This window comes from Haliotis rufescens, unplaced genomic scaffold (genome assembly GCF_023055435.1).
Source record: "Haliotis rufescens isolate VD_foot unplaced genomic scaffold, xgHalRufe1.0.p SCAF_15, whole genome shotgun sequence".
Lineage (NCBI taxonomy): Eukaryota > Metazoa > Mollusca > Gastropoda > Lepetellida > Haliotidae > Haliotis > Haliotis rufescens.
The window spans coordinates 28,995,946-29,008,388 of NW_025963835.1; the positions used below are offsets into that span (position 1 = coordinate 28,995,946).

Below are 12,443 nucleotides of genomic sequence, written 5' to 3' on the forward strand. Positions count from 1 at the left end.
GTGACCAGGCAGCCAATGTGACCAGTGTATGTGACCAGGCAGCCAATGTGACCAGCCAGCCAATGTGACCGGCGTATGTGACCAGGCAGCCAATGTGACCGGCATATGTGACCAGCCAGCCAATGTGACCGGCGTATGTGACCAGCCAGCCAATGCTACCAGTGTATGTGACCAGGCAGCCAATGTGACCAGTGTATGTGACCAGGCAGCCAATGTGACCAGCCAGCCAATGTGACCGGCGTATGTGACCAGACAGCCAATGTGACCAGTGTATGTGACCAGCCAGCCACTGTGACCAGTGTATGTGACCAGCCAGCCACTGTGACCAGCCAGCCAATGTGACCAGCGTATGTGACCAGACAGCCAATGTGACCCTGTATCGCGAGTTCTGGACAACAATGACACAATACAGCAGCCATAACATAACCAATCATATCTGTGACTCCATGAAGAGATCAATCAGGGCTAATGTTTCCTCCCAATTCCCCAGTGATAGATAATCCTCTAGACTGTCGCTGATGTGTGTTGTGTATCACATGTTATTCCACACAATCTTGCATAAGTCATAGGTTGTTGTTGTTGTTGAACAATGGCTGCAGCAATACCAGTGGCATGTTGTGTAACAAACTGTAACAATGTTGTAGACATAAACAGTCCTTTGGTGAAGATCCCATGGGATTCCAGGTTAGACTCCAGCAACCTATGCTGGCTGTAAGAAGCGGGTTAATGGATTGGGTTTTGAAGGCTCATTGACTTGGTTCATAGTATGTCCTCATACCTTGACTACGTGGATCGTTACTCACAATATCAATCACTGAATTGTCTGATCTGGACTTGATTGTTTACAGGCTGTCATTATATAGCTAGAATATTGCCCTTTCAGTGTTAAACTATAAGCAAACAAACATTCTGGAAAACCACATTAAATTCTTTCCTTGGTCATGAGACCAATTGAAGAATTGTCAGCAAGCAGACATCATCATCATCATCATCATCATCATTATCATCATGTGAGGGGAGAAGGGAACTGAATAGGGATCACATCTCACCCTCTGAGTTTCATCTGTATAATACACACTTGAGCATAATACACATCCTGCATTCTGGGGCACAAATTTAGGGGAAAATACTGTTGTATAAACTTTGCATTTAAAACCTACCTTTTCTCGCTTAAGATGTACCAAACCGAAGATAAATTGGATCCATGTAAATTTAATTATTGTGATAAAAGATTGCAATTATTTACAATTTCAATTTATTACCTGTTAGTCGAGACATATTTCATTAGCAGAGATTAATATTGAGTCTGGTTGTGTGGTAAAATAACCGCTAAACAGCAAATAGCAAAACTTGCATTTTGCTTCTGTGATGATGATGATGATGAGAGTCCTGCAGAATGAGAGCATTAGTACAGGAAAGTCCTGCAGTATTAGAGCATTAGTACAGGAAAGTCCTGCAGTAAGAGAGCATTAGTACAGGAGAGTCCTGCAGTAAGAGAGCATTAGTACAGGAAAGTCCTGCAGTATTAGAGCATTAGTACAGGAAAGTCCTGCAGTAAGAGAGCATTAGTACAGGAGAGTCCTGCAGTATGAGAGCATTAGTACAGGAAAGTCCTGCAGTAAGAGAGCATTAGTACGGGAGAGTCTTGCAGTATGAGAGCATTAGTACAGGAGAGTCCTGCAGTATGAGAGCATTAGTACGGGAGAGTCTTGCAGTATGAGAGCATTTGTACAGGAGAGTCCTGCAGTATGAGAACATTAGTACGGGAAAGTCCTGCAGTATGAGAGCATTAGTACAGGAGAGTCCTGCAGTAAGAGAGCATTAGTACGGGAGAGTCCTGCAGTAAGAGCATTAGTACGGGAGAGTCTTGCAGTATGAGAGCATTAGTACAGGAGAGTCCTGCAGTATGAGAGCATTAGTACGGGAAAGTCCTGCAGTATGAGAGCATTAGTACAGGAGAGTCCTGCATTATGAGAGCATTAGTACAGGAGAGTCCTGCAGTAAGAGAGCATTAGTACGGGAAAGTCCTGCAGTAAGAGAGCATTAGTACGGGAGAGTCCTGCAGTATTAGAGCATTAGTACAGGAGAGTCCTGCAGTATTAGAGCATTAGTACAGGAAAGTCCTGCAGTAAGAGAGCATTAGTACAGGAGAGTCCTGCAGTATGAGAGCATTAGTACAGGAAAGTCTTGCAGTATGAGAGCATTAGTACAGGAGAGTCCTGCAGTATGAGAGCCTTAGTATGTGAAAGTCCTGCTGTATGAGAGCATTAGTACAGGAAAGTCCTGCAGTATGAGAGCAAAGTCCTGCAGTATGAGAGCAAAGTCCTGCAGTATGAGAGCATTAACACAGGAAAGTCCTGCAGTATGAGAGCATTAACACAGGAAAGTCCTGCAGTATGAGAGCATTAACACAGGAAAGTCCTGCAGTATGAGAGCAAAGTCCTGCAGTATGAGAGCATTAGTACAGGAAAGTCCTGCAGTATGAGAGCAAAGTCCTGCAGTATGAGAGCATTAGTACAGGAAAGTCCTGCAGTATGAGAGCAAAGTCCTGCAGTATGAGAGCATTAGTACAGGAAAGTCCTGCAGTATGAGAGCATTAGTACAGGAAAGTCCTGCAGTAGAAGAGCATTAGTACAGGAAAGTCCTCATGCAGTGGAAGTGCAGTGACTAAGTCCAGCAGGTCACTGTGTTTGCTCGCACAGTGAAGACTTGGGTTTGATTCCTTTGAATGTACAGTGTTGTCGTATGTATTCCCCAGTAACCTGTGCTTGTTGGAGGGAGGGACCCAGTGAATTGGGTGGTCAGGCTCAGGATTGTCCGGTCCACACTTGATTATTAACAGGACGCCGTCACTGCTGAAGTTTTGTGTGGTGTCTAACAACAAACAAACAAACATACATGGTTGTATTTTATATATATATTCAACTGTTTTTTCTTTTTCTTCCAGTTATCGAACAAAATATTGAACAAGAGGAGCATTCCAACAAATCGTCAGCTGACCTCAGAATTAGGAAAACACAGGTACTGTAGCGACCATAATGCATCATTCTGATTTCACGTTTAACACTGAGTTGGAGGACGGATGTTCACAAGTGACTGAATTCATAATGACTTCATGTTATAAACAGATTCCAGCTGCCCTAGAATACGATCAAATACATCCTCTGTCATTGTGGACATTCTTGGAATTACCTCCTCTATTCATTCCCAACACTTGTAAACCCTTTGAAGTTTGGTTACTTGATCAAACTAGAAATAACCCAAGTAACTAAATCTGTTAGCTGAATGTGTGACTCGGCTGAAAATCAATACCATGTTCTTCTATGTACAGGCAAAGGCTGCAGGAACGCCTGGCAATTAGCAGTTCACATGAGTTGTCTCCCCTTGGTGTTCCCAATTGCCTCCTGTTTTTTTGTAATAGCTGTAGAATGTTATGAGATATTTTGGATTAAATGATTTGGGGGCTGGTTGAGGACACAGAGAAGTATGATGGCTTTTTTCTTTTAAAAAAACCTTTGTTGTTCAGAGTTTCACAATGTTTTGGAGTATTGATCGCGTATTTGGAAACATTATTTCTCTTCTTTTTTTTTCCATTCCGTTTGTGTATCAGGTGGTTAGCTGAATGAACCTTCACTCAACTGAAGGCGTAGAACGACCGTTATCTGTCTCCCTGTCTCAAGAGAATGAATTAATAAATGAATCCAACTCAAGACTGGAATAATTTGGCAATCTAGATTACCTTAACTCTGAAATTTAGCATTGTGACTCCATTGGATTCTGTTTTTTTTTGTGACATTTATTTTAAAATAAATAACTTTATTTCTGGGACTGAATGTTAATCTAAGCGTCTGTGATTGTATATCATTTTCCTGAATGTTTGGGAGTAGTGTTGTTCTCCTTTTAAATAGAGAATAAATAGTAGGGGACCATCTGTTTCCCTTTGTTTTGTCACTATTTTACCAAAGATCATTTATTGCCAATTATTTATCAAAAGAAAGTCAAATTATTTTTGCAGCTTATCAAAACCATTTTATTCCATCAGAAAGTCCAAGAACCTCTCAATAGGATCGGCTGAACAGCACTGCATTAGAAAGTCCCCAGGAGTTTTTTCATCAGGATGCCACTGTGGTTTTGTTGTGGAGTAATGTGTTTGTTTGTTCAGTATATATTGTATTTAAGCTATCGCCAGTCCCCAGTGGGGATCTCGATGTATGCTGAGTTGGAGGCATTCACAAATCCTCAGCCCAGCGAGAAAACAAAGTTCAAGCTTGAGAATAGAATCAGTGACTTGTGCGTTCTTTGCACGAAATGTGCCTCATTAACTTTTCTGAAGCAACTATTGATTGGCCATGCTGGAATGGAAGAACAAAAATCTTCCCTGAGAATAAGGCAAAAATAAAATGATTATTTTTTTTATGTCAGTTTAATGAATGAAAATGTAGCAGTTTTAAGGGGGAGAGCATCTACTTAGCATTGATTATTGTGGCTTGACAGCTGGATTAGTAGAGGCTGTTGAATATGGGGCACAACAGGGTGATGTTGATTATAGGGCACAACAGGGTGATGTTGATTATAGGACAGAACAGGGTGATGTTGATTATAGGACAGAACGGGGTGATGTTGATTCTAGGGCACAACAGGGTGATGTTGATTCTAGGGCACAACAGGGTGATGTTGATTATAGGACACAACAGGGAATATTTCTAGGATATGGTTGGAATAGACAAAGAACATAGTTGGGATATAGCTTAATTATATAGCTGTGATATATTGCTTGAATATGGGTAGAATATACCTGGGATATATTGCTGGAATATAGGTGGGATATACCGGAGATATATTGCTGAAATATAGTTGGGATATACATGGGATATATTGCTGGAATATAAATGGGATATACATGGGATATATTGCTGGAATATAGGTGGGATATTCCTGTGATATATTGCTGGAATATAGGTGGGATATACCTGTGAAATATTGCTGGAATAAAGGTGGGATTATACCTGTGATATATTGCTGGAATATAGGTGGGATATCCCTGTGATATATTGCTGGAATATAGGCTGGATATAACTGGGATATATTGCTGAGATATAGATGGGATATACATGGGAGATATAGGTGGGATATACCAGGGATATATTGCTGGAATATAGGTGGGACATAACGGGGATATATAGCTAGGATAAAACATGGATATAGCTTAGATTATTTCAGGGATATTGATAAGATATTATTGGGATATATTGCTGGTATGGTGCTGGGATGTTGCTGGTATGGTGCTGGGTTGTTCTTGGATAATGTGGCAAATGATCCTTACTCCCACACAGGAGGTGTGCATGACCAACTTTAATCAAGATATTTGTTTTAGCGAAAATAAGCCAATGATATTTGATGTATGATGTTGTGTTTTGATTTTTGTAAACAGGATTACTTCTTGAATTGTTCAGTTTATATGTGTGTTCAGAGAATTTCTGGATTCTGGAGTATCAAATCAATATCTTTATTAGCTGATTTCATTCATATTCATTGCATAAAAATTCTTTCTGCAGGTTCAGTTATTAAACAGAGAGACGTGTTTGTGAATGATCTGATTCATTTCACAATATTCCTCCTCAACCACCTCCATGGTGTTGTGGATAGAGCTTCTTGTACTTGATGCGTTCCGCATTGAGGGAATAAGACAAGGACTGGTCGGCTTGGAGTCAGCATAATGTGTCTAATGGGGTATCCATGTTAAACTGTGGCATGGTATCTCAGTGGGCTAGCACTATAGAACTGGCTATAGTCCGGACTGGTACAAGCAGGCTCACCCCTGTGTGCACGCATGTAACAATATATATAAGTGAAAAAACCTTGGAATATGATGTCAAACCCTGATTCACCTCACCTTATTCTTCATCGTGACTGCCTCCGTGGTCTAGTGGTAGAGTGTCTGCCTAGAGAGCGGAAGATTTGGGGTTTGATACCCGGCTGTGTCATACCAAAAGACATTAAAGAAGGTACTTGTTGTTACCCTGCCTGGCGATTGGCATTAAGGGACTAAAACAAGGACTGGTCGGCTCGGAGTCATTATACTGTCTCTGAGTAGGGTATTTATGTTAAACTGCGGCATGGTATCACACTATAAATCGGCATCAGTCTGGACTAGTACAAGCAGCCACATACACAAACACATGTGCATGCACGTCACTAAATAAGTGCAATAACCTTGGACAAGATGTCAAACCCCACTTCACCTCACCTCAGTCTTCATCCTGGAGTCACATGACTTTGTGTGATCATCAAGCTGATGAGAACACTTTATCTGTAAGATAATACCCTGCCTGCTGTTGCCCCTGTTGTTGGCACACAGGGGATTCCGGGTCAGAATACATCCCCAACAACACAGGCAGGTTGTAAGAGCTGACCAAATGCTCAGGTGGTCATGCTCGATGACTTAGTCCATTGCGTGTCTTCGTTACTCTATGGTGTCTATCATGCTCACAATATCAACCACTGGAATGTCTGGCCCAAACACGATTTACAGGCCGGCATGATATAGCTGGAATATTGCTGAGTCGGTATTAGCAACAGACAAATGATGCTACCTGCAAGATGAGAGACTGGTTGACAGAAAGTGTTTGAGACAGACTCGTTGACTTGGTCGTTAGCATGTCACTGCAACCCATCAGCATGGATTGTTGCTTATACTATCAGTTACTGGATTGTCTGGTCTAGGCTCAACTGTTTACAAGCCGCTGACATTTGGCTGAAATATTGCTGAGAATGGCATTAAACAACAAAGATACCAAGCCTGTGTTGTGGGATGGAATAATTTGAATGTGTTGAATGACATAGATGTCAATTTAGTTTAAGAATATTTTTATTTAGATTTTAGTGTATATTTTCTTCAATGTATTTATTTAGGAATCAAAGGGGCACAGGTTGCCCAGTAGTCTAAGGGACCCCAATTCGCTGTGCAGAGTAGCGTCCCCTGGGCATGCTAGAACCTATGATAGTGGCTTCGAATCCCGGGTCGCCCCAATTATGTTTCTAGGTTTGTCAGCACCATATCCATGCTCATGGGTTTCACTGAAGTTGTAAATATCTGAGACTTTCATCATTTCGGGCTTTCCTCCCACATCAAGCTGAGACGCCTTGATAACTGGAATACTATTTAAAGCGGCATTGAATCCAAGCTCACTCACTCACTCTTTCACTCTTGGAATCCAAACTTTGTAACCTTGGCAGGCAAATTGGGAAAAAAAATAAATTGGGATTGGGATTCATAAACCTGGAGATATTTTAATATTGTATTCAACATGTTCAGTGTAATAGTGTAAAACTGAAAACCCTCTTTAATCCCCGTCAGTGGTCTTGTATCGGTGAAATACAAGTCTACAAAGCCAGAACAATAGTTATAAGTATAACAACAATGAATTGGTACTTCCAATTTAGAGTGTTGTACTGACATTGACTGCCCACTTGGGGGTGAATATCGACCTCTGAGGCCTCTTATTTTTCTTTAGTTGGTTTTTCAAAATAATTTGACCTATAATTCAATGTTGAAAGTCGAAAAAATCCAAGAAAGGTGATAAATTTTTGTACCGTATGTCTTTTTTTTCATTTCACCTTATTGAGTTTCAAAAATGTTTTTTTTGTGAAAAGTCAGTTTATTTTAAATTTATTTCAGGGTTTTGTGGTTGGTCGGTCTCGTAAACCAACTAAAAAAAATATGAGGCCTGAGCAGGTCTAGATGAATCCCTGAACCCAAGCCCTTATTTTTCTTTTAAATGGGTAACTGTAGGTATAGTGGGAATAATCCAGTCACCATGGTTCTATTGTAGTATGCGACTATCTCGCGTCAGTTTATTGACGCTATGGGTGATTACAACAAGGCCCAGCTTGACTACCGAGATCGCTGCAAATATAGGATACAGCGACAGATGGAGATCAGTAAGAACATCATGGGTTTTCTGTAGAAATAGATACCTTTTATTATTATCATTCAGAATATTTTGTTTTGTGCAAATCAGTTGTCTCCTTGGTTTCCAGTACCTGTTTTGCAACTCTTTGGCACGTTGGATTCTTATGTCCACCTGGTGTCAAAAAGAGTCCAGCTGGACCAAGGGAGAGAACTGATCTACATCATTCTTAGCTAGAAGCTGTTATTATTTTGAATTGCAGAGTGTGGCAGTCATTCATGATTCCTTTTCTTTTTTTCTGATACTCAGCATGCCACGTTATCACGCAAATTTGTTGAAGTTATGAACGATTACAACGCATGCCAGATCGACTATCGGGAGAGGTGTAAAGGCCGCATCCAAAGACAGTTGGAAATCAGTAAGCTGAGTTACCTCCCCTTGTTAGAGTTAGACTACAGACAGCATGTTAACTTGGCATGGGCAGTTACCGAGAAATTAATAAATTGAAATATTTAAGTAGACCATTCTACGCCATATAGAGTATATGCATCTTATAGATGTCTATATTTGGAAATTTTTAAAAGCATGCTTGTCACTTAAAACAAAACATTAGGTCAAGCAGTAGAAAGTATTCACATAGTTGTCAGGTTCTCATAGATAATATGTACATGAATGACAAGGAAACTAGAAACAAGATATTCCAGTCATGAATTTTCAAGCTCCAACAAATTGATAGAGAAGAGCATAGATTAGCCTAGAAAGAGCTGCATGGAATTTTAAGATTATGAACATGATAGTGGTAGAAATGGTCTAGCAGTTAGATCCCCGCCAATATCTGCTTAATATATCACATTTGATAGATGTTTGTTCCAAATGCTTAAATTTGACAACATGCTCATTGCGTTTGCGCATAAGCTAGCGCTAGTTAAACACTGATGGCACCGATGAGGTGACTAATTTCTGCATGCTGTGTATATATATTCCCTACAGCTCTGTTGTAGATTCCACTTATAACCTGGACATTCGCGATCAGTGCTCTGAGTATCTATAGCCTGCAGTTTATATAGCATATCATGCACTATTCTCATCTTTCAACACAAACTTTTAGAAGTGCAAATACTCTTATCATCTCAACCTCATCCTCCACAGATTATAGGTCTATTCTTCATCAATATGGCTAGTGTTTGCTTTGTGCATTAAAACTCTCTACCACATAAACAACATACTGAAAAATGTTATTTTCGTTTGAGTTTTTCTTTGCTCATGAATTACATACTCTCTTACTTATATTTTCGTGGTAATTATAATCTTTTACAGCAGTTCTTGCAACTTTGTTTATTTAAACGTTGTATTGTAGATATTTTTTACGAAATATGATAAACAGTAATGTAACATGAATTTATTTAATATGTCAAGCTGTCAGTAGTTCATTTATCAGTCAAAATGTTTATGATTTTCTGTTTGTGACCTGTTTGACAGATATTGACCTCGTCCTTCTTCCACAAAGCGGTCCCAGCACTACGACTGTCGTGACTCCCATACTCCAGTGTAGCTATGGTAGTCGTAGAGCTAGGATCACTTTGTGGTAAAAGGTAGTGTAAGTAACATAATATGTGGAATATAGTGTAATATGTAATATATTCATATGAAATAAAACATTTATAACGCAGTGATATCCATAACATACTGATATGTAGTATTAGACATTGATATATTGTATAACATTGATATACAGGATAACACATTGATATATTTATTGTATAACAAATCATATTGGAATGTTGTCAGTCAGAGGCAGGGGAATATCAGCACCAAATACCAACGATAGAAACTAACAGTTAAAGCAGACCAGTTCTTATAATGATGACATATAACAAAACCCATGAAAAGGGCAAATTTCTACTAGTCCTTATGATTCCTTAACTATTGGAGGAATAGTGCCAACAGGAGTAGTGCCAATTTCTTATACTGAATACACGATAGTCTTTCTCCGTAATGGAGACGGATTAGTACACTTGGTTAATGTTAAAAGGATATTACAACATTGTTTGCAGATTCATTAGATGTATTAGACTTTTCGGGAAAAATATACTAATGGATATAAATGTTTTATACTTTTCGGGAAAAATGTATTAATCTCTTCAATATCAGTCTACTACTTGTTGATTGTCTGAGTGTTTGAACTCTCCTGCCTCCGAGGACAGTCACGTGTTGATAATTAGACTAACATTCATCATATTGGACGGTTCATATTCACAATGGTGTAACCTTCTGTTTCTGCTTCCAGCTGGTAGAACAACAACCAATGAGGAACTTGAGGATATGCTGGAGTCCGGTAACCCGGCCATATTCACGCAAGGGGTATGTACCCATCCTGGTCGTATTCCCACAAGGGGTATGTACCCGTCCTGGTTGTATTCACACAAGGGGTATGTACCCGTCCTGGTCGTATTCACACAAGGGGTATGTACCCGTCCTGGTCGTATTCACACAAGGGATATGTACCCGTCCTGGTCGTATTCACACAAGGGGTATGTACCCGTCCTGGTCGTATTCACACAAGGGGTATGTACCCGTCCTGGTCATATTCACACAAGGGGTATGTACCCGTCCTGGTCGTGTTCACACAAGGGGTATGTACCCGTCCTGGCCATATTCACACAAGGGGTATGTACCCGTCCTGGTCATATTCACACAAGGGGTATGTACCCGTCCTGGTCGTGTTCACACAAGGGGTATGTACCCGTCCTGGTCGTATTCACACAAGGGGTATGTACCCGTCCTGGTCATATTCACACGAAGGGTATGTACCCGTCCTGGTCATATTCACACAAGGGGTATGTACCCGTCCTGGTCATGTTCACACAAGGGGTATGTACCCGTCCTGGTCGTATTCACACAAGGGGTATGTACCCATCCTGGTCGTATTCACACAAGGGGTATGTACCCATCCTGGTCATATTCACACAAGGGGTATGTACCCTTCCTGGTCATATTCACACAAGGGGTATGTACCCTTCCTGGTCGTATTCACACAAGGGGTATGTACCCATCCTGGACATATTCACACAAGGGGTATGTACCCTTCCTGGTCGTATTCACACAAGGGGTATGTACCCGTCCCGGCCATATTCACACAAGGGATTTGTACCCATCCTGGTCGTATTCACACAAGGGGTATGTACCCGTCCCGGCCATATTCACACAAGGGATATGTACCCATCCTGGTCGTATTCACACAAGGGGTATGTACCCATCCCTGTCATTTACGCAAAGGGTAGGTGGCATGGGTGGCCCAATCATCTAAGATGCAGTAATTCGCTGTGCAGAGTTGGATTTCTTGGCTATGCCAGAAACCTATGATTGTGGGTTTGAATCCTGATCATGTTTCTAGGTTTGTCAGCAAAATACCCGGGTTTCACCAAAGTGGTTAACGTCTAAGACCTGCATCGCTTCAGGCTTTCCTCCCCCAATAAGTTAACACACTGTCATATAACCGGAATATTGTTAAAAGCTGGATTGTCTGGTCCAGACTCAAATATTTACAAACCGCCATCATATAGCTGGAATATTGCTGAGTACGGCGTTAAACAACAAACAAACACTCACGCAAGGGGTACCAATCCCAGTCATATTCACATCTCTCTCCCGGCAGCCTGTAGATATTTGTAAAATAATATGATCATCTCTGTGTTACAGATTATTATGGAGACACAGCAAGCAAAACAAACATTAGCGGACATAGAGGCCCGACATAATGACATCATCAAGCTGGAGAACAGTATACGAGAGCTGCACGATATGTTTATGGATATGGCCATGTTGGTAGAACAACAGGTATGTTGGTAGAACAACAGGTAGGTTGGTAGAACAAGGTACATTGGTAGAATGACAAGAATTTTGGTAGAATTACAGGTATGTTGGTAGAATTACGGGTATGTTGGTAGAATTACAGGTATGTTGGTAGAATTACGGGTATGTTGGTAGAATTACGGGTATGTTGGTAGAATTACGGGTATGTTGGTAGAATTACAGGTATGTTGGTAGAATTACGGGTATGTTGGTAGAATTACAGGTATGTTGGTAGAATTACGGGTATGTTGGTAGAATTACAGGTATGTTGGTAGAATTACGGGTATGTTGGTAGAATTACGGGTATGTTGGTAGAATTACAGATATGTTGGTAGAATTACAGGTATGTTGGTAGACCACAGGTATTTTGGTGGTAGAATAACAGCTATGGTGGGATTCCGGGTTAGAATAGGCCAGCAACCTATGCTGGTCTGCCCAGTTGGGATTCCGGGTTAGAATAGGCCAGCAACCTATGCTGGTCTGCCCAGTTGGGATTCCGGGTTAGAATAGGCCAGCAACCTATGCTGGTCTGCCCAGTTGGGATTCCGGGTTAGAATAGGCCAGCAACCTATGCTGGTCTGCCCAGTTGGGATTCCGGGTTAGAATAGGCCAGCAACCTATGCTGGTCTGCCCTGTGGGGATTCCGGGTTAGAATAGGCCAGCAGCCTATGCTGGTCTGCC

The 12,443-nt window shown here is 41.0% G+C and overlaps 1 protein-coding gene across 3 annotated transcripts in view; it reads left to right on the plus strand.

The window, feature by feature from the left end:
* Nucleotides 1–12,443, plus strand: part of LOC124140246 (syntaxin) — a 118,480-nt gene that overhangs the window by 88,727 nt on the left and 17,310 nt on the right. For 2 of the 3 annotated variants that reach the window (XM_046507701.2, XM_046507699.2), the window contains exons 5-8: nucleotides 2,948–3,021; nucleotides 8,220–8,328; nucleotides 10,198–10,271; nucleotides 11,610–11,747. In XM_046507701.2, the coding sequence (XP_046363657.1) occupies nucleotides 2,948–3,021; nucleotides 8,220–8,328; nucleotides 10,198–10,271; nucleotides 11,610–11,747 (395 nt within the window). Of the gene's footprint in view, nucleotides 1–2,947; nucleotides 3,022–7,832; nucleotides 7,942–8,219; nucleotides 8,329–10,197; nucleotides 10,272–11,609; nucleotides 11,748–12,443 lie in introns of all 3 variants that reach the window. The other variant, XM_046507700.2, reaches the window with a different exon arrangement.